Source organism: Periplaneta americana, chromosome 10, assembly GCF_040183065.1.
Source record: "Periplaneta americana isolate PAMFEO1 chromosome 10, P.americana_PAMFEO1_priV1, whole genome shotgun sequence".
In the NCBI taxonomy this organism is placed as follows: Eukaryota; Metazoa; Arthropoda; class Insecta; order Blattodea; family Blattidae; genus Periplaneta; species Periplaneta americana.
The window spans coordinates 120,944,317-120,971,631 of NC_091126.1; the positions used below are offsets into that span (position 1 = coordinate 120,944,317).

Here is a 27,315-nt window from a genome sequence, read left to right on the forward strand (position 1 = left end):
ATCCGCAAAGGAAATCCAAACGAGAAAAGCAAGTCAGACTAGAAAAATACAATTACCAGGTGACACAATTCCTATATTATAACCAAAGAAAGAAAGCAGTTCGTCGAATATTTGAACCAAAGAAATGTCCTTTAAGTATTCCGGTAAATTAGATTGAAACTACGTTTAATAATAAATTTAATAATGTAAACCACCATCACTTGGATAATTATCCGAACCATATTACTGAAGTTGACAAAGATGATATTAACAACAAATTTCTGGATACTGTTAGTAAGGAAGAAATTCTTAAAGCTATGCAAGGTATTTCGATTGACACTTCTGCAGGACCAGATAAAATATTGATGCGAACTATTAAATGTGAAAAAGTTGCAGTAATTTTAGCATTAATTGGAACTAAAATGTTATCACACAATTGGGTACCTAATTTTTTTCGGAAAGCTAGAACTGTTCTTATATATAAAGGTGGAGAAAAAAAGGACCCAAATAATTATCGACCTATAACCATTTGTTCAGTAATTCGAAGAGTTTTGGAGAGGTGTCTTTGTTCAAGAATGCAACAATACGTGGAATTTAATGAAAACCAACGAGGATTTGTATCTACTGCTGGTGCACAGATTAATGCCTCTATATTAAATTCAGTTCTTCGTAAGGCCAAAATCGAAAAAGAAGATGTCACCATCTTGTTTCTTGATGTGCATAAAGCTTATGATACTGTTGGACATCGGCATTTGGAATCTGTCATTCACAATTCTGCCCTTCCCCAAAAATTACAGGATTTAATTATAAATTTACAGTGTGGAAATGAAACCCGGATAGAGGTTGGAATCCATAAAACAAAACCCATACCGTTTAAACAAGGGGTTATGCAAGGCGCTCCTCTTTCCCCAATGCTTTTTAATCTCAGCATAGACCACATTTTTGATGAATTATCTGAGCCTAGCGTGGCTGAAGAATTTGGATATGACCTTGTATCGGATCTAAATAATGTAGTAACATTAGGATTTGCGGATGATATTGCACTTGTTGCTAAAAGTACAATTGCTGCATCTGAAATATTTACCATGACAAAACGGTCATTACAGCAGATCGGATTAAGTCTAAATGAATCTAAAACTCAAACCATCGTTATCGAGAAAGGAAAATTAAGTAGTACGACATTGAATCTTGGAGGATCAATTGTTAATAGTATTGATGGAGATGAACGAATCAAATACCTTGGGATTAATTTTTCTGATGAAATTAAGTTTGACATTGCCAAAGTAATCAATAATTTAAATAATAAGATCCAAGCTTTAACATCTACTTATCTTCTGAAACCAGAACAAAAACTCAATGTTTTAAATATATATATTTGGCCTATACTTGTTTATCCTCTTCAAAATGCTCCCCTTCACCAGCTTTCTGACCGGTTTCTCGAAGATGTGGATAAGTTAATTAAAAGTTCGGTGAAGAAAATTTTATGTTTGCCAGGAGACACGCCCGACGCGATGTTGTACACCGAACGTAAATATAAGGGTCTCAGCCTTTTCAAAGCTCAATGGGAAGCATATTTACAGCATCTCAATATTTGCAACACATTATTGAGAACCTCGAATCCTCTTGTCGTTTCTACAAGGAACATAGCAGCAGAAAAGAAAGTATGTTCCAGGAAGTTAAAAATTCCACCTGAAGATCTGGATATAAGTAACATCAATGTCCATAAACTACGACAAAATCTTAGGAAACAAGAGTATGACAAATGGTGTGCGCTTCCACATAAAGGAAAAGGTGTTATTTTATTTCAAGAATATACTCCCGGAAATAAATGGATTTTTCTAAGGAGGGTCTGTCTTCCTCTGAATGGCGGGACGCAATTAAGATGAATGCTAACGTAGCACCAGTGAGAAGTCTTCATGGGAGATCCTTGGACGGTTTCTGTTGCAGATACTGCAACGAGATTGAAACCTTAGCACACGTCCTAGGATCCTGTCAGCATGGAGAACTCCTGAGAAATTCACGCCATCATAACATCCGAAAACTAATAGCACAAGCCCTTAGAAACAAATCCTTCGAGGTCCATGAAGAGGTGCACTGCGTTGCGTCTGAAGGCGGCGGAATTAGAAGAGCGGACATCGTGGCTCTAGACAAGACTAATAGTAAAGGCTTTATACTGGACCCAACTGTTAGATTTGAGATGAGCCAGACCCAACCATCCGAGGTCAACAAAGAAAAACAACAAATTTATGAGCCTACTATTCCGTATTTTCGAGAAAAATATCAGATGGAAGGCACCTGGGAAGTACATGGTTTAATGATCGGAGCGAGGGGCACCATCCCACGATCAACTGTAAACACTATCAAAACATTTGGAATCCATGACATCATTCCAAAAATAATTACTTCAACCATTAAAGGGTCTGTGGCAATTCTGAAAAATCATTTATACGGAATATCATAATACCCCCCCCCCCTTTTCTATTCGTTAGTGTGTGATTGTTACAAATATATGTACAAATTTATTATTTCTTAAACTTAAGCTCCTAGTTCACATTTAAATTTGGCTCATCTATCTTACTGTAATCATTACTATTCTTATATGTGTGTTATTCTGTGTTTTTGGCAGCCCAGGACGCCTGGGCAGACTATTTCTTGAAATAAATTATATATGTTCCACACACATATATATTTTTACCACACCAGTTATCATACATTTTAACTGATTCGACTTCAGATTGTGCTTTGTTAACGTTTCCTGAATTTTCTTGAAAATATTTTCGCCTGTATTGTTCCATGGAGACTATTCACAGAAGCTAATTCTTCAGTCACTTCAAAGTCAGCACTGATTCCTCGAACAAACATCAGCAATTGTACAGCATCAATGATGTTTGTCGATTCATCAAGAGCTAAGGAAACGCACACGAAATTTTTTGCTTTGTCATTTAATTGACTATTCATGTTGCTCCTATGTTTTCAACCCTTAGAAAAACTGTTCTCATAGAGAGGCTGACAGATTTAAACAAATCCAGTTTCTCAGTACACATTTCTTTGGCAGCAACAATCAAACCTGATTTAATTAATTCACCATCAGTAAATTAATGGCTTCCCTCCATAGCTAACAAATGAGCTACCAGTACTCGTAAACTTACTTCTGTTGAGAATATTGTGTCGAGTGCTTAGCCTGGTAATGACGACGTAAACTGTACTCTTTTAATACAGCTATGGTGTCACTACACAATGCTTTGTCACCTAATTCGATTACAAAATAATTCATACTCTACTCTGCTTTAAAAGCATGGCACTTGAAGTCTACTTTCCTCTTCTTTTCTGGTTTTGACAGAGACATGATGGATATACACTGGTTATAAAACGAGAACAAAATGTTGCAGAACAGTGATACATATGGCACTGAAATCTCTACCAAAAAATTTTGTGAGGTAGATGGGAAGGGAAGGAAAGGGGGAAATGGTTGTGTGCATACACTTCAAAGAGTGACCTCAAAACAGAAGCTGCCAGCGAAGTGCAAATGCAAAGCTATAGGAGTGCCACATACAATCTTTCTTACAACTCCTCAACTTGACAGTCTGACGATATAGCACTACTTTGAAATTTTAAACAATCTGATAAGTATCAAATTCAGTTTTAGACTATGGGCCGTACAAAAAGAGGTGGCAGGCCATAGTTTGCTGATCCCTGTGCTACAGGATTCCACAGCACTGAGCTGCTATCTTCAGTTCGCTCATCAGCATAGTCAATGGACTGTGAAGCACTGAAGCAGTGTGCCATTCTTTGAACAGTCCAGTTTCTCCTTGAAACTTCTAGATTGCGGGGAATGAAAGAAGGGACTATCTGAATAGAAATACAAAGTGCACATTCTCTGAAAGAACATCATGCTGTAGAGGCTTGGTAATAGTGTCAGTCAGCATCTCTATGTTGGCTGGTATAGACTTGGTATTTGTTGAGAATGGTAACCTGAATGCTCATCACTACATCAACCAGCTCCTCACTCTTTGCTTCATTTGTTGGAGATCAATTCATATTCGTGCATGATAATCAATGTTAATCTATGTGCTATGCACTGCATGTCTCAGTATCTTAATACCTTGGGAATTATTCGACTTGACTGACCAGCATACAGCTCTAACTTAAATTCTATAGAACATCTCTGGGATAGATTGGGGTAGATGCATCTGAGGTCGTAATCCTGTTCTGAAGACTTTACATGGTCTGCAGGTCCGACAGGAATGATACAATTTCAACCAGAGAGACCTCAGAGCCATAATCGAAACAATGGCCAAGACAAAAAAAATAGTTGTAATTAGGGCCAGAGGACACTCACCAGATACTGAGTGTTTGTTTTTGTTGTTGCTATAAGTGTCCTACAAGCAAAACTCAACTCGGACTCCTCGCGGCATGCATGTTATACTCCTCTTACCCCCCCCCCCTCCCCCGCAGTAGTTGTAAGAGCATGCTGGAAACGGAAGCATACAGTACATCATCTGCGCGAGACAGTCATGCCCACTGGTTTCTGGACAGATGCCTAAAGTGTGGACTTACACTGATGCATCATTACAATTTTAGTGAATTTCAGTGGACAAATTAATATGCAAACAAAGGTAAGTGAAAATGTACTACAAAAAGTGTAAGTTCTTTTACTCAAAATAGTTGTTTTAAAATGAATGTAAAAAGTGTAACTTTGTGTCACAAGTTCAAACTTTAAAATGAGTATGATTGCAGCAATGTTACTGTTACGATTACTTAGTAATTTACATTTATGATGTATAGGGGACAGATGTTGATGACCTAAAAATCTACTTAAAATGATCATTAAAATACCCTTAAACTAATGGAAAAAATGACATAAAATTAAAAGAAAATGACATTTAAATACTGTTCAAAGTACTCACACCACAACTTCTTAAAAATTAGTCAACTTGTTTCAATGAGTGCCCTGCAAATGTAGGAGAGAGGAGGCAACTTCCTGGAATTTGACTAAGATAAAGGAAAAGGGCATGCAAAAAAATGAAGGCTTTAAGGGAAAACTATAGATTTAATGACGGTTTACAATGTGTTTCAATCGGTGGTGGTCCATGTCATGCTTTCATTCTCAATCTCCTCCTACTTACGTTCTTCACTTTTGTTACCAGATCTTCCAGATAAGGGAGTGTGAATGACAAAACAAATTGTGGGCGCAGGGTGCATTCCTGCAATCTTTGTGTCAAAAATACTGTTCCTTTCCTTCCATAGGGACACAACGTCCTGTCCAGGACACAGTCAAAGTTTCTCCTCTTCCAAACATAAATTCTAAAGACACCTCATACCGACAAAAGAACAGTAGTGGTCAAAGCCCTCACTTAAACTAAGCTGCTGTCAAGCATTTTATATTATTTCTGTTGTGTGAGGTGAAGCCTTCAAGTGTAATGAGGGATGGACTTTACAGTTTGTTTCAAACTATAAAACTCAAACTTCACTGTTATTCACTTATTAAGTAGGTACTTACTACTGACCTAATTGCTTAGAAAAAAAATTTAACACACCTATCGGTAAAGAAGAAAGTAAAATGCATTTCAAATGATCTAGAAGTTCTTCAAAGTATTGAAAATGACCCAAAAATATAAAAATGACCTATTAGTTCAAAACGTCGAAAAATGCAAAAAATGCAATATAAGAAATTAATTTTTTACACTGATATTAACATAGAAAGGATTTCTATTCTAATAGGCATCATCCTAATGTGAATAATAAGATGATTTTTCATCTACATCCGCCCCCTAATGATGTACAAAAAAGAACAATGTGAGTTAATTGAGACTCACGGTACGATGTTTAACCTAATGCTATCAGAACACAGGAGTTAGCAATCAACAACGAAACCTCTTAAACATCAGAAAGAGATAAATGCAGGTAAAAGAAAAGGAAAAAGAAAGAAAAGAAAAGATAGTCCATGGAAATTTTACTTGTGCAATTCCAGTTACTGATATAGGGACGCCTTGGCTCGTATACACAGTTGGGCTTTCCACTTGTAGTGTCATCGTATTCAGAGATATCCTGCAAGGCAGAAGATATGGTTATCAAAAGGCAATTCAATTTACTGCAAAACAGAGTCTAGATCAATTCTTTACAATTCAATCTCCCCATTTTCACACATCAATATCAATTTTATTTATTCATTCTTTTACAATAACAAAGAGAAAATCTAGAATTCTATCATGCAGGGAGGGAGAGAGAAATACCTAACAAAATCAGTACTATAATAATCAAACAAAAGTAGTTAATGAGTTTTGTTAATTTATCGTTGTGTGATGTAAAAAAATGTACAATATAATTCACATAAAAAAAACAAAATACGAAATGAGTTACAAATACACTGTTTTTAGAATAACAAGTTACAGAAAAAAAAAACAATTATAATCATATTAATCAAATGGAAGAAAAAAACATGCCACAATAAAATCGCAAAATAGGAACAAGAGAAAATGTAACACCATGAAGGTCTGATACAGTAAGAATTGTGAACCTGAAACAGAGACGAAATTACTATATCAGAAATAATGATACGTGATGTGTTAGTGGTGGTGATGGTGGCAGTGGCAGAGATAGGGGTAGGGATTTGGCAGTCATGGTAACGATGGTTATAATTTTCATTAAGTACTGTTCAGCAGCCAGGAGAAAATCCCAAGAAGTGAAGCAAAGCAAACTGTGAGTGATATCATATTAGCTGTTCCAAAAAACATTTCCTCCCATACTTGTAATTAAGAATATATATTTATATTACACACAATTAAAATTACGTACTTAACGGTGAATGAGCATGCTCAGGTTTTGAGATATAGTCACACTGTTACACTCACTGTGTCCTTCCTTGAAAGATTTGCAGTCACTGCAGCTCAATATATTAGACGGAGATGTGTTTTTATGAATCAATTTTAATGTAGTCTTAGAACAATTTCCTGCTTGGGCTTTTTCGATGTTTTTCCTCCACCAACTGTAAGAATGTCAGGTAATCCCATGTTGTATCAGGACTCATCTCGCCAAAATACCTTCTCACTATCACCTATTCTATCAATGTTAAATAACAGTGTATACGGTATAGTGCCATTACACTCACTACATAACCATAAAAAAGGAACCTCATCCTCCAACTGTTAAAGCTTACCCTAACACCCCATCAAGGAAGATGATCCCCTCTCAGAATTTACTCGTGCTAATAAACAGTACAATATATTACTCGAATCTTTCTCAGGCTTCCAGCCAGGCAAAGAGTTGGTGATACACCAACATTTCGAGGATGATCATTATCCTTCTCTTTAGGGTGAACTGATGACTAGGAAGTATCGTGCTCCTTATTTATAATGCTGGGAGGAGAAGCCCACTGAGGAGCTACGTGCTGATTGGCTTGTTGTGTTCCAGGCATTGTGGACTGCAGTGTGAACATGGCCGCATTCCTTTGAGTTGTGTGGAGTTGATTGATCATGGGCCTCTAAGAAGGCCTGGCAGACATGTTCTCCTATGACGGACCACAGTCTGGGTGTTGAGACTTTTTATCGCCAGTGTTTAGGCAGCATTGAGTTGGAGACCTGAGTCCCAATTCTGGTTACTGCTTTCAGATGCAATGACCAGGGTTTCTTTAACTCTCCTATTCCAATAGTCCGAACACTTTGCTAGGACTTCAATTTCATTGAAATTAGCCTTTTTCAATGCTGTGTTCAGCCAATCCAGATTTTGCTGGCTGCATTAGTCTGATGCTTCTTTGATGTTCAGAAAAGCGAGTAGCTATCGTAAGTCCTGTCTGGCCAATGTAAGCTGCCCCACATTCACAAGGAATATGGTACATTCCAGGTACTCTGAGACGTAGATCGTCTTTTACTGGTCTGATCCTGTTCCTGATTTTAGGCGGAGGTTTATAGATAGTTTTTATGCCATGCCTATGAGTAGTCTGCTTATCTTTCCTGACAACTTCCCTGTAAATGGTAGACAGGCTACAGCTGGTTTGTCCATTTCTTGTATGTAGGTGGTCGGCTGCTTCATCTTCTTGTGTCTTGCTCTTTTCAGAGCAGCTGTAATGTCCTTAACTGAATATTCATTCTGCTGGAGGGTAAGTTTCAGATGCTGAAATTCGGTATCCAAATGATCAGGGTCTGATATGGAAACTGCTCTATGGGCCAGGGTGTTCAATATTCCCATCTGTTGAGATTTATGATGGAAACTATTAGTATTGAGATATAGAATTGTTTCGACACACTCTCACTTGCACATATTTTCTTCAAAACAACACATACTATGAACAAATAGATGGAGTTTCACCAGCCATCACCAACTACTATATGAAATATCTGGAGCATGACCTGAAGAAAAAAAAACTGTTTTTGAGATCTTTATATGAAGATACTTTTCTTTGAGCTCCACACAGCCCTCAGCTAAGCCTATATCCACTAACATGTGACGGACTGGCATTACTTCTCTCTTTCTCGCAACTTTGTTTTTAATATTCCCCAGGTGCTTGTCAGCTTATTTCATCAAGACAGTAAAATTCTTTCACTCTAGCCTCAAGAACTCTCTTACTGATAGATAGCCTTTCCCTTAAGTCCTTTTTGGAAAGTTCTTTACAATTTTTATGTTTAAAGGTTTGTGTAGCTATTTGCTGAACTACTTGTTTATGCTTACCAGGGCTTTTTAGTAGATTGAAATGCCTCTTTGACTGCTTTTACAAGTGACTAATGTGGTCTGAATGTGCTCAATTTTGACTTGGGGACCTATATTTTGTGCTTTTATTTTTTCTAACCTGCACTTTTGCAGTCAGTCTTTCATTTACTCTTCAGCCTCTAGTTTTTTTATCATCTTGGTGTAGCAATATATTTTCCTTTGTTCGAGATTCTTCTTTTCGATTTCTATCTTTCTGCAAATGCCACAGCCATTTTTCAGGATCTCCTCCCTTTTTAATTTAAATTTTGCTATCCCCCCCCCCCACCTCTCTCAAGACTCATTTTAGAACTCCTATATTCAATTTTAACAAAGAGAACATTTTATATTTTATCGACATAACCCTCAAAACTGTTAGAAAATTATCTGTCACATCTGTTACTGAAAACCCATGTCACGTCCATTACCAATTTTCTCCAGTTTAAGAAGTTTTCAAAATAGTACTGAACTTTATAACTTTATTATTGAAGTAGCAAAGTCAACCCTTTTGGACATTATAACCATTACGATAAATTTTGTCAGTTTTGGCAACTGACATGACATAGAAACAGTGTCACTTCAAAGCAACATTTAATAAAAAATATATTGTCCTTAAAATTTTCAAGTTAATGAAATAAACATCTTGTCTTTAAATTCAAGTTACTCAAATAAATATCTTATCTTTAAAATTCTTCAAGTTATTGAAATAAAACGAAAGGCTTACAGCTTCAATTGATTAACCATTGTTGCCACAAAATAAAACTGAAGACCAAAGGGGTTTCGTCAGTCAACCAGGTAAATTACACGAGTGCAATAAAAATCACGCTCACAAGTACCTTATGTAATTTTATCCATGAACATAACGAAAAATTCTGTTTTATAAAAGAAAATATGTTGAAAATAAGTCCTCATATTATAATCGTCAGTCAACCAGGTACATACATCAATATTTCGTTAGTTGACAGTTGTTTACGACACGCTAAGCAAGATAAGAAAGATCTTAATATCGTCATGTTGGATATGACTCAGGCTTTCGACAACGTGGGTTTTGAACATCTAGAACAAACACTTAACACACAGCCTTTACCGACTCGCCTTCACAAATTAATAAAAACTTTAACCAAAGGAAAATTCACTACCATCCATTCTTCTGGCCCAAAGTCTAATCGTATCGAACTCAAAAGAGGGGTTTTTCAAGGATCTCCATTGTCCCCTCTCCTGTTTAATTTATCAATTGATTTCATTATTAAAGAACTGACAGAAAAACATATCATTGACCAATATGGTTTCCAAATTAATTCCGATTTAGACAGTCTTACTATATCAGCCTTTGCAGATGACATAGTTCTAATTGGTAAATCCATGAACGCAGCAGAAGAGCTAGTTATGATGGTTACATCTTTACTTCAAAATATTAGCCTACAACCCAATGTCCAGAAATCGGCGTCAATTAATATTCATAAAGGAAAGCTACTTAAAAAGGATTTGTTTCTTCACCATGACTCGTATAAAAAGGCCAGTGGACCAGAAGACACAATAAAATACTTAGGAATAACTTTCAATGCTGAACTGCAGTTTAATTCTGAAGAATTGAAAGTTTCCCTTCGTCAGGATCTTGAACTTTTAGTATCGACACCTATATTGCGGCCTGATCAAAAACTTAATATTGTTAATCAATAAATCTGGCCCAAGCTCATATATCCCCTGCAAATGGCTCCCTTACATAAATTATCTCGAAGTTTTTTGAAAGACGTTGATAAGATCCTTTGAAGCTCTGTTAAAGAAATGCTTTTCCTCCCGACTGATATTCCAAATAGAATGCTGTACACTAGTAAAACGTTAAAAGGACTTCAGTTAATACCCACTTCGTGGGAAGCTTTTCTTCAACATTGTACCATCTGTCTATCATTAATCAGAGCAGATAATCCGCATGTTAACATGATGAGACAGTTAGATGTCGAACTCAAATCGTCGTGTGATTCCCTCTGCCTTTCTTTTCCTGAAGACTTTCGAAATTTTCGAGAAGAATTGCGAGGTCGTGAATATGACTCATGGAAGACACTTTCAGGATGGGGAAAAGGTGTTGAGATGTATAGCGAAGTAACGGCCGCCAACAGTTGGATTGCAAACAAGAAAGGACTTTCGACTAGTGAATGGATATCTAGCCTGAAAATGACAGCAAATTTAGCAGCTGTTCGTTCAGTTCCAGGCAGATCTCTCGACGGTACCCGGTGCAGACATGGCTGCCTGGAGATTGAAACTTTATCACACGTCTTGGGATTCTGTGAACAGGGATTGCTCTTGAGGAACTCTAGACATCATCTTGTAAGATCCAAAATTGCTGCCATGTTAAGAAATAAGGGCTGGATAGTAGAAGAAGAAGAAATCTCCTGTCTAGCTGAAAATGGGTCGAGACGAATAGATATTTTAGCGTACAATGCTGACACTAAACAGGGCATCATTGTGGACCCCAGGATACGTTTTGAAGTAGAATGTCATCAGTCAGCCGAGGTCCACCTTGAGAAGAAGTCGATCTATGAGCCTACAGTCAACTATTTCAAGCTGAAATATGCCTTAATTCACGTTGAGGTATTCGGCTTGCTCATAGGTGCTCGAGGGACTATACCAGCTTTTTTCGAAGAATTTCGACGGCAGTTTGCTCTGCCAACATCTCTGAGGGATGACATTGTGATAATTGTGTTAAAAAAATCCTGCCAAATCCTAATTAATCACATGGTGCCACATTAACAGCAATTGTAATTTTTCACGCCCTTTTCTTTGTTTCTCTTCTTTAAAATTTAATATCTATGTTTACATATGTATAATAATTTTTTTGAGGATATACTGAGTCCTTAAGGGCTACCCTCAATGGGGGGCAGTTTAGTATTATTATTATTATTATTATTTAAACAAATATACCAATTGTAAGACCCAGAAACAAACTTCGGTCCACCTGAATTTTCCAAGTTCCAGTTATAACATACTGCGCATGCTCAGTGCTTACTAAGTAATTTTTCAAGTTCTAGTTATAACATACTCTGCATACTCTGTAAGCACTGAACATGCACAGTATGTTATAACTGGAACTTGAAAAATTCAGATGGCCCAAATTTTGTTTCTGGGTCTGTACATAACCTATTTATAGTAAAAAAAAAACACACTAAAATATATACTGTATTCTGAATACAGTATTAAATATGAAAAATGTGAACCATTCAGTTCATAAATATATTACATAAACTTATATAGCCTAATTATATTTTAATTTTTCAACCCTTGGTTGATATTTTTCTGAAATGGCTGATAAGAAGAAGAATCAATAAAATTTCAACTTTTGATCAGTTATCTAGGAATTCTCGTCACCGGAGATGTCATTATAACTTCTTGTCATTGATTACCGTACATTTTAGTCACCGGCATTTTGGCCCCCGGTTACATTTTAGTCACCGGTGCTCTCATCACCGATTACATTTAATACTTTATTAATGTTTTATTACTTACTTACTGGTTTTTAAGGAACCCGGAGGTTCATTGCCGCCCTCACATAAGCCCGCCATCGGTCCCTACCTGAGCAAGATTAATCCACTCTCTACCATCATATCCCACCTCCCTCAAATCCATTTTAATATTATCTTCCCATCTACGTCTCGGCCTCCACAAAGGTCTTTTTCCTTCCAGCCTCTCAACTAACAGTCTACATGCATTTCTCAATTCGCCCATATGTGCTACATGACCTGCTTATCTCAAACGTCTGGATTTAATGTTCCTAATTATGTCAGGTGAAGAATACAATGTGTGCAGTTCTGTGTTGTGTAACTTTCTCCATTCTCCTGTAACTTCATCCTTCTTAGCCCCAAATATTTTCCTAAGCACCTTATTCTCAAACACCCTTAACCTATGTCCCTCTCTCAAAGTGAGAGTCCAAGTTTCACAACCATAAAGAACAACCGGTAATATAACTGTTTTATAAATTCTAACTTTCAGATTTTTTGACAACAGACTGGATGGTAAAAGCTTCTCATCTGAATAATAACAGGCATTTCCCATATTTATTGTGTTTAATTTCCTCCCGAGTATCATTTATATTTGTTACTGTTGCTCCCAGATATTTGAATTTTTCCACCTCTTCAAAGGATAAATTTCCAATTTTTGTATTTCTATTTTTTACAATATTCTCGTCACGAGACATAATCATATACTTTGTCTTTTCGGGATTTACTTCCAAATCTATCTCTTTACTTACTTCAAGTAAAATTCCCGTATTTTCCCTAATCGTTTGTGGATTTTCTCCTAACATATTCACATTATCTGCATAGACAAGTAGCTGATGTAACCAGTTCAATTTCAAACCCTCTCTGTTATCCTGGACTTTCCTAATGACATACTCAATAGCAAAGTTAAAAAGTAAAGGTGATAGTGCATCTCCTTGCTTTAGTCCACAGTGAACTGGAAACAGTGGCGGCTGGTGACCAAATCATTCGGCGGGGCACAACTTAAAACACTAATAATGGATTAATTGAACCCATAGGTTCCTCACTATGCGAACATAGGCTTGCCATACTGAATAATTGCTGAAAATTTCAATAGCAAAATGTAAATATAAAGAATATATACACTAACCTTCCTATTTATAGATGAAGTCCATTCTTCGATCCTTAGTTCGAACAAATACTTCGATAACTCGCTGGTTGAAGTTAGGAATCAAACGCATCATTTTACTCTCAATTGAAGGCATTGCTAATGCTGTCAGTCTTTCTTGGCGCGAACTCTGTTGTCGAAATCTAATTGCCTTTTAATTTGTTCACTAACTTTATTCATATTGAAATGATCAAATACACAAGCACTCAACGAACACTAATATAACTAACTTCACACTTAAAATAGAAAAGAAGAGAATTTTTAATAACACTCAGAATTTTATTATTGCCGCTACAAATACAAACGCAGGAACCGATAACATGTATTTTGTATCGTTGTCAATGTTGCCAACACTCTTAATAAAAAAAAGCAGCCTACCATAATTTTGAATATAGTTAAACTTCTATATTAACACTGTTAAACGGTTTAATTTTAATAGCTAAATTAATCGGAAAACATAGTAAAGCATTACCTCTTATATGAAATACAGCAATTATAGTAACTAATCTAAAAAAACTAGATCTAGCTACAGAATAGCTAAGCTGGCAACTCAATTGGTTCTTCGGGCCATGACAGTGTTACCATCATACTTCTATATGTAACGCCTTCCTCATCCGCGTTCTACATTTTAAAACCATTTGCACATGTGCACAGGATGGCCACGCAAATCACTGAGCCCTGGCCGATGCTTCCCCTCTCATCTTCTCGATCCCTGCATCCATCACCTTACACCGCTCTCTTGCACTTGAAACTCTGAGTAGTTGTGCGCATGTGCAAGGGATGGACACTACAACTACGGTGCCCAAGACATATGTTTCCACGATTTCACTCGTTCGACGTACCGGTAGCTGAAGGCATTCACATTTCACGGTATGTTTATACCTGAATGGAAGCTCTTAAATCATTAAGTTTTGAGCGGATAATTTTAAGCAAAAATTGCTTTTTTTTTTTTTTGTGGGAAAATAAAACGAATGGGAGGGCACGTGCCCATGTGCCCTTTAACGCGAGCCGCCACTGATTGGAAACGCATCTGACAGAAACTGACCTATATGGACTCTGCTGTACATTTCACTGAGACACATTTTAATTAATCGAACTAGTTTCTTGGGAATACCAAATTGAATAAGAATATCATATAAAACTTCTCTCTTAACAGAATCATATGCCTTTTTGAAATCTATGAATAAATGTTGCATTGCACCCTTATACTCCCATTTTTTCTCCATTATCTGTCGAATAAAAAATATCTGATCAATAGTTGATCTATTACGCCTAAAACCACACTGATGATCCCCAATAATTTCATCTAATATGGAGTTAATCTTCTCAAAAGAATATTGGACAAAATTTTGTACGACGTCAACACAAGTGATAATCCTCGAAAGTTGCTACAGTTAGTGTTGTTTCCCTTCTTAAAGATAGGTATGATTATGGACTCCTTCCATTTTCTGGTACAATTTCCTTTTCCCAAATAGCAAGTAAAAGCTTATAAATTTCGTTAGATAATGTGCTTCCACCTTCTTGTATTAATTCTGCTGAAATTTGATCGATACCTGGAGACTTATAATTTTTCAGAGTTTCTATTGCAATTTCGACTTCAGAAAGTGTGGGTTCGGGTATAAATGGCTCAGCAGTTTGTATTTGAATTTCGTCCCGATCATTTCTATTTGGCCTATGTATATTTAGTAGTTGTCCAAAATAGTTTTTCCATTTGTTCAGGATTGAATGAGAGTCTGCAAGCAAGTCAGCATTCTCATCCTTAATCACGTTTACCCTTGCCTGATATCCATTCTTAAATTCCTTTATGCCTTTATATAAATCTCTAATGTTTTTATTTTTACTATTTGTTTCTACCTTATTCAATTTTTCCTTCAAGTAATCTCTCTTTTTATTCCTAAGTGTACGATTTGCTTCCCATATTTTATTGAAATAATTATCTCTATTTGCCTCAACTGGATCCTATAAGAATTTCAATTTTGCCTGTTTCTTTCTTTCTTTCTTTCTACTACCATGCAACAATCTTCATCAAACAATGGTTTCTTTTTCTTAGTTTCATAATAACCTATCCCCTACTCAGCTGCAATTTTGATATTATCTCGGATATTTTCCCACGCACTATTAACATCTAACTCTTCCTCAACTTCGTCAGAGCTTGCTAATACAGAAAACCTATTTGAAATTTCGACCTGATAATGCTGCTTAGTTTCCTCGTTCTTTAATTTCGGAATATTGAATCTTCTAATATTAACTTGTTGCTCTACTCGCTTGGCTACTGATAGTCTTTCTCTAAGTTCTCCAATTACCAAATAATGGTCAGAATTACAGTCTGCCCCCCAGAAAGTTCGAATGTCTACTATACTAGTATGTCTTCTTTTATCTATCAAGATGAGATCTATCTGGTTATGTGTCAATCCATCTGGAGAAGTCCAAGTATATGTATATCCTTATGGGGGAATGTTGTACTTTTGACAATTAAATTTTTTGATGTGGCAAAGTTGACTAACCTAACTCCATTATCATTACTACTTATGTGTAGGCTCTCTTTTCCAATAGTTGGTTTAAAAATATCCTCCCGTCCTACTTTACCATGAAATCTCCCAATAAAATTTTCATGTGATATCTAGGTAACTGATCAAAAGTGTGTTCCAATTCTTCATAGAAGCTATGCTTTATATGGTCGTCTATCTCTTCTGTAGGGGCGTGAGCATTTATAACTACAATATAGCACCATCTACCCTTAATTTCTAAATACGATAACCTATTACTGATAAATTCTACCTTTTTTAATGGTGATTTTATTCTTTTATGGATAAAGAATCCTGTTCCTAATTGGTGATTATCGTTTCCTTCCCCATAATACAAGTAATCTCCTATTTGTGTTATGCAGTTCTCATCTAACCTAACCTCCTGTACTCCCACAAAGTCTATTCTATATCTAGCTAGTTCTTTTGCTCCTAATGTTACCCCTCCTGTTCTATATACTTGTAACATTCCAAGTACCAAATCTCATAACCTTATTCCTTTGCTGTGGTCATGCCAGAGAATCAGTCCCATTCCGAGGTTTATTTTGAGGTTTTGTAACGAGCTGTTTTTTACAGTGGTGGGTTGTTAGCCCTTCGCCCAACCCCCAATCTGGAGGACCACCCCTCATCACCTGTCCGCAACTGCTTATTCAATATATTCACAGCTACCCTCCATATCTGGAGGCAGTGTCCTCGATCCGCAACCTGAGGACATGCCATGCCATGGTAAATAAATAAATAAATATATGGTTTATTTAATGACATTCGCAACTGCAGAGATTATATCAGCGTCGCCTGTGCCGGAATTTTCGTCCCGTAGGAGTTCTTTTACATGCCAGTAAATCTACTGACATGAGCCTGTCGCATTTGAACACACTTAAATGCCATCGACCTCGGCCAGGATCGAACCCGGAACCTTGAGTATAGAAGGCCAGCGCTATACCAACTATGCTACCGTGGGCGACGCCATGCCTTGGTAGTAATTAATGTTTCATTAGAAAAAAAATTTAATGAGATTTAAATGTCATTGTAAGGTTGTTTCCGTGATTACACATATAAGTATTTGACAAGTATTTTAGGTGTAAGATGACGTTCTTACTTATTTTAGTTATTATCATATTTATTATACTGCTGGGGCATCACCGGCTATTGGAAAAAGAGCCTACATGTAACTAGTAATGATAATGGAGTTAGGTTAGTCAACTCTGCTACATCAAAAAATTTAATTGTGAAAAGTACAATATTCCCGCATAAGAGTAGGGGAGATTCGGGTAGTATCGGACATCGGGTAATATCGGACAGTGAGTTTCTTTCATCTACTACACAATGATAGTACCTGATTGACATGGTTACGTTTCTGTGATGTCGCATAGAGAAATGTAACCATGTCATTCAGGTACTACCATATGGTAGTAGATGAAAAAAACGCACTGTCCGATACTACCCGATGTCCGATACTACCCGACTCTCCCCTATACATAAATAAACTTGGACTTCTCCAAATGGATTGACACACAACCAAATAGATCACATCTTGATAGGTAATTTTTTTTTATTTTATTGGGTTATTTTACGATGTTGTAACAACATCTAGGTTATTTAGCTTCTGAATGATATGAAGGTGATAATGCCGATGAAATGGGTCTGGGGTCCAGCACAGAAAGTTAACCAGCATTTGCTCGTATTGGGTTGAGGGAAAACCCCGGAAAAAACCTCAACCAGGTAACTTGCCCCAACCGGGATTCGAACCCGGGCCACCTGGTTTCGCAGCCAGACACGCTGACCGTTACTCCACAGGTGTGAACTTGATAGGTAAATGAAGACATACTAGTACAATATATATTCGATCCTTCAGAGGGACAGACTAAGCGTATTCCAAATCTCACTGGTCAGGTGGCATCAATGACGTCACGTTGCAGCGAAATAAGGAACAAAACTGCTAGAAGGATCGATGGCTGTCATGGCGACTGTACAAGTTGTTGTCTGTGCTATGCTAGCAAAATTTTGCGAAATTTTCGTACTCCCATCTCGTTCAAATAAAAGAGAGCATAAACAATTTATTTCTTGAACCGGTAGTAATAACTGGTCCGTTTACATGTTCGCTCATAAGCCATTAACATATTGTTTTTATGTTGTGCTCATTACAAACAATACAGCAGAACTAAAGCAGAACACACCGCCATGACACAACAGTGCACGATGTTATTTGTCTGCTAATTCCCGCCCTATACAAGAACCAATCAGATTCACTGATGGCGGCTGATGGAGACTGCCACCACCTCTGCAAGTTGATGGCACCGGTGGAGCATCAATGACGTCATCGGTGGAATTCGGAACACCGTGATGCCATCGGATTGCTCACCGGTAAGATTCAGAATACGTTCACTGTGATTCTGACCATAACTTGGTAGTTATTGGAAAATTAAGAGAACAAAATAGCCAAGCAAGTAGAGCAACAAGTTAATATTAGAAGATTCATTATTTCGAAATTAAAAGATGAGGAAACTAAGCAACATTATCAGGTCGAAATTTCAAATAGGTTTGCCCCTGTAGGAAGTTCCGACAAAGTTGAGGAGGAATTAGATATTAATGGTGTGTGGGAAAGTATTAGAGATAATAACAAAATTGCGGCTGAGCAGAGCATATGCTATTATGAAACTAAGAAAAAGAAACCGTGATTTGATGAAGATTGTTGCATGGTAGTAGAAAGAAGGAAACAAGCAAAATTTAAATTCTTACAGGGCCAGTCCAGGCAAATATAGATAATTATTTCAATAAAAGACGGAAGCAAGTCATACACTTAGGAACAAAAAGAGAGATTACTTGAAGGAAAAACTCAATGAGGTAGAAACAAATAGTAAGAATACAAACATCAGAGATTTATATAAAGATATGAAGGAATTTAAGAAAGGATATCCAGCAAGGGTAAATGTGATCAAGGATGAGAATGGTGACTTGCTTGCAAACTCTCATTCCATTCTGAACAAATGGAAAAACTATTTTGGGCAACTACTAAATGTATATAGACCAAATATAAATGAACGGGATGATATTCAAATGCAAACTTTTGAGCCATTTATACCTGAACCCACACTATCTGAAGGCGAAATTGCGATAGAAAATCTGAAAATGTACAAATCTCCAGGTATCGATCAAATTTCAGCAGAATTAATACAAGGGGATGGAAACGCATTATCTAGTGAAATGTATAAGTTTATACTTGCTGCTTGGGAAAAGGAAATTGTACCAAAACAATGGAAAGAGTCCATAATTGTATCTATATTTAAGAAGGGGGAAAAGACTAACTGTAGAAACTTTCGAGGAATATCACTTTTATTAATGTCATACAAAATTTTATCCAACATTCTTTTAAGAAGATTAACTCCTGATGTAGAAAACATTATTGGGGATTATCAATGTGGTTTTAGGCTTATTAGATCAACTATTAGTCAGATTTTTTTTTTTTTTTTTTTTTTAGATTTTGTTGATTTCAAGACGACATATGACTCAGTTAAGAGAGAAATTTTGTATAATATTCTTATTGAATTTGGTTTTTCCAAGAAACTAGTCTGATTAATTAAAATATGTCTCACTGAAATGTACAGCAAAGTCCGCATAGGCCAGTTTCGGTCTGATGCTTTTGCAATTCACTGTGGGGTAAAGCAAGGAGATGCACTATCACCTTTACTTTTTAACTGTGCTCTAGAATATACTATTAGTAAGGTCCAGGAAAACAGAGAGGGTTTGTAATTGAACAGGTTACATCAGCTGCTTATTTATGCAGATGATGTGAATATGCTAGGAGAAAATCTACAAACAATTAGGCAAAACACAGGGATTTTACTTGACGCAAGTAAGGAGACAGGTTTGGAAGTAAATCCCAAGTATACGATGATGTCTCGTAACCTGAACATAGTACGAAATGGAAATATAAAAATTGGAAATTTAGCCTTTGAAAAGGTGGAAAAATTCAAATACCTTGGAGCAACATAACAAATATAAATGACACTCAAGACAAAATTAAAAGCAGAATAAATATGGGAAACGGCTGTTATAATTCGGCTGAAAAGCTTATATCATCCAGTCTGCTCTCAAAAAAGCTGAAAGTTAGAATTTCTAAAAAATTTATATTACAGGGTGTTCTATATGGTTGTGAAACTTGGACTCTCACTTTGAGAGAAGAACAGAGGTTAAGGGTGTTTGAGAATAAGGTGCTTAGGAAAATATTTGGGGTTAAGAGGGATGAAGTTACAGAAGAATGGAGAAAGTTACACAACGCAGAACTGCACACATTGTATTCTTCACCTAACATAATTGGGAACATTAATTCCAGACGTTTGAGATGGACAGGGCATGTAGCATGTATGGGTGAATCCAGAAATGCATATAGTGTGTTACCCAGAAGACCTGAGGAAAAAAGACCTTTGGAGAGGCCAAGAGGTAGATGGGAGGATAATACTGAAATGGATTTGAGGGAGGTGGAATATGATTGTACAGATTGGATTAATCTTGCTCAGGATAGGGACTGATGGTGGGCTTATGTGTGGGCGGCAATGAACTTCCGGGTTCCTTAAAAGCCATTTGTGAGTAAGTAAGTTTTTAACAGAAGGAATGAGCGAACTGTTACGATGTTTAATAGTTTGTATAAATTACTGCACATACACTGACTGTAACAGTTCGCTTAGTTCAAACTACATTATGGTTTTAGATTTTGGAAACAGAACTAGTGTACACAGATTACTCAACATACCCATGAGCCAACAACACTACAATGAAGAAGTGAACACAATCAAATACATAGCACAAGAAAATGGTTACAACCCAAACATAATAGACAACATCATAAGGAAGACAAAACAAAAACTCAACAAACACAAAAACATACAAAACACAACACGAACACAAGAAATACATCACACTAACATACGAAAACAAAAACTCACATAAGATCATTCAGAAAACAGAAATACAACATAGCATACAGAACAGAAAACACATTACAAAGACATCTCAACACACAAACAACACAAACAAATAAATACAACCACACAGGCGTATACAAACTCACATGCAATAGTTGGGACAGTTTCTACATTGGACAGACAGGCAGCTCATTCCAAACTCGATACAAAGAACACATTAAAGCAATAACCAGAGGACACAATACATCTACATATGCCGAACACATAAATAATACTAACCACACATACAATAACATAAATACAGACATGGAAATCCTACACATACAACCCAAAAACCAAAAACTCAACACGCTAGAAAAAACAATTGACAGTTAAAACCCACAAACAATTGTAAAAAGTGAATTTTCCTTTCGAACTACACTGCAGTAACTGTACGAAAAAGACTGCTATCACAAAAAATACTTGATTGGAAGAGTGTAAATTTTAAATTTTGCAGAACATCGTTCTTATATATTATTGGTTTCATGGAATGACTTTAGAAATAGCTAGTAGTGAAACTAACTTAAGCATAGTTACCATATGTGAATATTTCGGTTTTTGTAGAGAAGTTTGTTACGTAAGAGCAACAAATAATTCGACTCCTTACGATCATACAATTTGAACATGCCTTCTCAAATTTTACCGAGTTTCTTACAAGACAATTCCAAAGTGTACCCAGGATACGGCAAGCAGAAATTAAGTACAAAAGCTTATACTATCGAGGAATAGTCGAAGTGAATGATGAATAAAACAGAATGGTGAGTACTAAATATTATATAAACTCAATTTAATCTCATTAACAGTATAATATATAATCAAATTGTGAATTAAAAAAACATGGCGGTATAAAAACATTATAACTAACTTGTGACGTCATCAACGACATAATATCTTTCCATTGTACAGTGAAACCTGCCTTTGCGGTCACTTTATTTAAACGGCCACCTGGCCAAAAGGCCAATTTTCTCTGGAACCAATTGGATTTTCCATAAGTTCAATACAAATTCTCTCTTTATTTAGCGGCCACCTCATGCGCCGGCCAGCGGCCAGAGTCTATTTGGATTGGAACCTGACTGTAACGGTCACTGTCCAACAAAAAAACCTTTTCACGGATACTGTCTGACCTATTTTTTCGAAGAGGACAGGAAGCAATAGCTAAGTGTACAACAGTACACCCTCCATAACTTAGGGTTAGTTGGTTACTGTTTTATGACTCTTTTGTCACTTTCCACTCCGACACTGCACAGCTATAAATTCTTACTAGTTTTCTAAGGATTGAAACACGGGCTTCTTCTATCGAAAATGTCATAGTATGTTTTAGGTAGTTAACCATTCGATTTTTTTGTTCTCCTCTTTCTGTCTTTCTCTATATGGACCAGTTTTTACGAATTTTTCTTCTTTTCATTCACTTGATCCAGAGGAATTGTGAAGTTAGTTTGAGAGAGAAATCATGTCTAACAATAAATTTAGAATGGTGTTGAGTTTAGACATGAGACGAAAAATGATTGAAGAAAGTGAGAAGGAAACATCTGCGAGAAAAATTTAGAAATATTCAAATGTGGAAGGACACAAATAAGCGGTATAATTAAGAATAAAGATGAAATATTAAAAGAATGGGAGGAAAACAGAATCTGTGTTTAGTAATGTGAATAAGTTCGTTTACGAATGGTTCAAGTGTGCGAGGGCGAAGAAATTGCCTGTAAGTGGGCTTATGGTTCAAGAGAAAGCCCTTGAAATTGCGAAAGAACTCAATGTAAGAAATTTTGTTGCTAGTAATGCGTGGTTAGAGTGCTTTAGAAAACGGCATAACATTACATTTCGTTCTGTGTCTGATGAAGGAGGTGACATTGCAACCAATGTTATTGGAGAATGAAAAAAAATAGACTGCCTTCAATTTTTTTTATTTTAGTTGGTTATTTAACGACGCTGTATCAACTACTAGGTTATTTAGCGTCGAAGAGATTGGTGATAGCGAGATGAGGCCGAGGATTCGCCATAGATTACCTTGTATTCACATTACGGCTGGGGAAAACCTCGGAAAAAACCCAACCAGGTAATCAGCCTGAGCGGAAATCGAACCCGCGCCCGAACGCAACTTCAGACCGGCAGGCAAGCGCCTTAACTGACTGAGCCACGCCGGTCGCTACTGCCTTCAATTCTTGCAGAATATGAACTCAGAGACATTTACAATGTTGACGAAACAGGTTTATTTTCAGGGCCCTCCCTAAGAAAGTGTTCTAAGAAAAAAGAGTGTAAAGGGAGGAAGTTGGCAAAAGACAGAATAACCCTGCTCATTTGTTTTAATGCTGCAGGAGAAAAAGAACCACTCTTAATGATAGGGAAATCATTGAAACCGAGATGTTTGAAAAATGTTGACATGGGTTTATTGGAGGTGAAGTGGACTGCCAACAATAAAGCTTGGATAACATCATCATTGTTTGAGAATTAACTATGCGATTTCAATTCCAAGATTAAACGACAAAATCGCAATGTGACCGTGAAATTGGCGTTTCTTCCCCCAAATACGACATCACCTCCAGCCCCTTGATCAAGGTATTATCCAGTCATTTAAACTGAGGTACTGCTAGCTAGTTTTGAAAAGGATAGTTGCAAAAATGGAAGAGGTTGACATTAATATGCATGAATTTTTGTACGCGCACAGTCCTAAAAAGTCAGTGAAATTCAGTATTTTCATGCTGATTCATAAATGAACTGCAACCTTAATCAAGCGGCCACCTGATAAAACGGCCATTTTACAAGGTAACTTCACATGGCCGCTTTAGACAGGTTTCACTGTATCTTTATAATTACCCTAATCCCTTTTGATTCTGACATCCTATAAGGACAATATGGCGGCGATATATCCACTCATTACTAAGTACAACAGATGTATAATTCTAGGTTATTCTGTGGAAAATATTGGGTGTCAGAAAGTAAAACCACGTGCTTAGTACTCTATGCTATTCACAATACGTAAATGTTAAAGAAAAAAATAGTGCCTCCTTTGATCTACTTCTTCAATAGAATTACCAAACTTCAATAAACAGAGTTATTTCCGATTTTATGAAACTGTAAACAAAATATGAAAAAAATTGAATACCTCTGCACACACTGAATGGTGGGCCATACGAATGCTCTGCCACCAGGTACGAGCAGTGGCTTGTTGTAACAACATCCTGAAAAAAGAGGGAAACATTATTATTATTAATGTCATTATTTATTACAGTGATGAGCCGATATTGTAAATAAAACTCTAGCCTATATTTCGAGTAACAATGGATGTAAGCAAGCACATTATCTGCAGAAGTATTGCATTATGCCAGAAGCAATCGGACAAGAAACAAAACGAATCGTCTATAAGAACAAATGAATTGAAAAAGCTCCATGAAGGCCTATAGTGCAATTAAAAAAAGAGAGACAAAACAGGCCTACTACTGTGTTTTTCAAATGACAAGTGGTTTGTCCTCGAGAGCCTCGCAATGAATGTCCAATCAGAAGCAGCAAAAGAAAAGCAGTAGGCATTCTCTATGCATGAAGTACTGTAGTAAGATTCCACTAATTCATCATTCATTCAGTGTTGTGCCCATGGGCAGGTCTTTCACTGCAAACCCAGCTTTCTTAAATCTTTCCTATTTTCTGCCTTCCTCTTTGTCTCCTCATATGAACCACATATCCTAATGTCGTCTATCATATGATATCTTCTTCTGCCCTGAACTCTTCTTCTGTTCACCATTCCCTCCAGTGCATCCTTCAATAGGCAGTTTCTTCACAGCCAGTGACCCAACCAATTCCTTTTCCTCTTATCAGTTTCAGCATCATCCTTTCTTCACTCACTCTTTCCAACACAGCTTCATTTCTTATTCTTTCTATCCATCCACTTCACAAGTTCCATTCTTCTCCATATCCACATTTCAAATGCTTCTAGTCGCTTCTCCTCCCTTCGTCATAATGTCCATGTTTCTGCCTCATATAATGCTACACTCCACACAAAGCATTTCACTAGTCTCTTCCTCAGTTCTTTTTCAAGAGGTCCGCAGAAGATGCTCCTTTTCTATTAAAAGCTTCCTTGGTCATTGCTATCCTCCTTTCGATTGCGAGATATAATTAGGATCACCAGTCTCATTCTAATCTTCGTCACAAACACTGAGTCTTCTCCTTACGAATCTAATTTTGGCAATGTCTCTATTGACATATTGATTTATTGATATAGTTCACAAGTACAAAACTTAATAATATAACAAAAGATCTATAAACAAATGTAGTTCTACATACTAAATATACAATTTCCTAGACTCCTTATTTTATTGCAAATCTCAATAATTTATTGGTTCAAACTTGCACTTACGTCTGGTTTTAGTGCATGTTTAAACCAATCGTGATAACCATTAAGACATTAAACCTTATTTTATCTGCTCCTTTTCACAATTTAATTGTAATTATTTAGGTCTTACTTTAATAATAACTTATTATTCCAATTAGGTGATCAGATGTCGACATACTGTAAGTCATGAACCTGAATTAGCTGACTCGATACATTCTATATGTAGGTTGTCTTTATTTCTTACAATATTTCCTTGTCAGCAGAAACGTTTGCGTAACTTCAATGAAGACTACAGCATACCTGCTTAAACACAAACTTGACAAGTTGCTTACATAATCAACCTCAATTTAGTTTCATTATTGTGTCGCATGTACTCATTATCAATTCATTACTATTATAATGCCTACTAAATTTATTATAAATGCATTATTATTGAAATTAAGACATATTAGTAAAGCAATTTATAAAGTCAAAATTATCTTCTGAACCTTTACTAAATAATATAGCTATTTGGGCGGCCGGGTAGCTCAGTTGGTAGAGCAGCTGGCTACGGACTGGAAGGTCCGGGGTTCGATCCCAGGTGGTGACAGGATTTTTTCTCGTTACCAAACTTTCAGAACGGCCCCGAGGTTCACTCAGCCTCCTATTAAATTGAGTACCGGGTCTTTCCCGGGGGTAAAAGGCGGTCAGAGCGTGGTGCCGACCACACCACCTCATTCTAGTGCCGAGGTCATGGAAAGCATGGGGCTCTACCTCCATGCCCCCCAAGTGCCTTCATGGCATGTTACGGGGATACCTTTACCTTTTTTTACCTTTTATCTGAATACATTAATAACTGCCTTAAGTCTCTATTTTCAATTTTTATTATTTTAAAACCTTGACGTAATTCTATCTTATTTTCAAAACCTGTCTGCTTATCTAATTTATTCAATAATAAGTGTTTCTAATTTTAGGAAAATTTAGTCTTTGCTGATGCCTATCCCTTAGTAGGTAGTTTCGTTCAGTATCTATAGTTTTGATTGAATCTACTTTATTTCTGATAGAGTTTCTATTTGTCAATTTACCTCTTAATAACTGTTCGTCACCTTCTCCTACTCCATCGGTCGGTAACACACAGTTCCTCCATATTGTAGCACTTCCTCTCGCGCACCCCGGACTACCAACGGCATGTGGCATTCTTATAAATTGATCTTCACTTGCGCTGACTTTGCCGGTTGATCCACAATCGCTTCTCCTTGTTGAGTTTTCACTTGCGCGCCTCAGCCTACCCTCACTGGTCGTTCTCTCAGTCTGTGCTCCAGCTCCCCAAACAGCATCTTCACTGGTTCCAGCATCTTCTTCCATACTAGGTTTTCCTTCTTCACTCTTCTTTCTTCTAAAGGGATCTGTGAAAACAGTGTTCTCTAGTTTACTTAGGTATGCTCTAATATCATTCACTCCCGTAAGCTCATCAATTCTTCTATTTGTTATTTCTGATTTCTTCTGCCCACTTGATGAGTTACTATTCTTATTAGTCCTCTCTACGCTTCTAGACTTCCTGTTTCGTGATGCACTTCTTCTGTTTACGTGTGGTGTAGATGATGCTCTATTTCCACAAGTCTCTATTTCCTTATTTCTGTTCTTGTTACCGCAACTGAATAAATCCTCAATGTTTTGATTATTTAAGGACTCTACGTTAACTATGTTTCCGTTTATCTTCATTTTATCTTTTACTAAAGTTGCCCTAAATCCTTTCCCTCGAGCTTCTTTTAATATTGGAATTAACTTCTTTCGTTTCTCTCTAATTTCTTTTGCAAAGTCATTTTGTATGAATATATTTGTGCCTTTGAGTTGATGCGTATTGGCAATGATGTGTTCTTTGATAAAGTAACTGTTCAATTTCACAATAATTGGTCTTTTATTTCCCTTACCTACTCTATATGCGTTATTTATCGCACTTATGTCCAAGTTTAGACTGAAATACTTAGTTAATAATTCTAACACCACGTAACCAGTATCAATTCCTTTTTCATGATTGCACTCTTCAACACCATAAATTACAATGTTATTAATTCTACTATCATCTTCCCATTTTTTAACTATCGATTTTAACACCACCTGCTCTTGGATAACCTCCTTTAACTTCTTTTCCACTTCAGTGTACCTGTTTACTAATGCATCTATATCACTTGCTACTTTGTTTAGTAGAACACTTGCCTTTAGTCTGTCTTCTCTC

General features: G+C 36.6%; 1 protein-coding gene across 2 annotated transcripts in view; it reads right to left on the reverse strand.

Moving 5' to 3' along the window:
• The window catches only part of Flo1 (flotillin-1), a 91,179-nt gene that overhangs the window by 59,980 nt on the left and 3,884 nt on the right, over nt 1-27,315 (reverse strand). The window contains exons 1-3 of one of the 2 annotated variants that reach the window (XM_069838071.1): nt 26,165-27,231; nt 23,880-23,955; nt 5,937-6,027 (exon numbers count right to left, since the gene is read on the reverse strand). In XM_069838071.1, the coding sequence (XP_069694172.1) occupies nt 5,937-6,027; nt 23,880-23,955; nt 26,165-26,801 (804 nt within the window). In that variant the 5' untranslated portion in view covers nt 26,802-27,231. Of the gene's footprint in view, nt 1-5,936; nt 6,028-23,879; nt 23,956-26,164; nt 27,232-27,315 lie in introns of those variants that run through there. The other variant, XM_069838072.1, reaches the window with a different exon arrangement.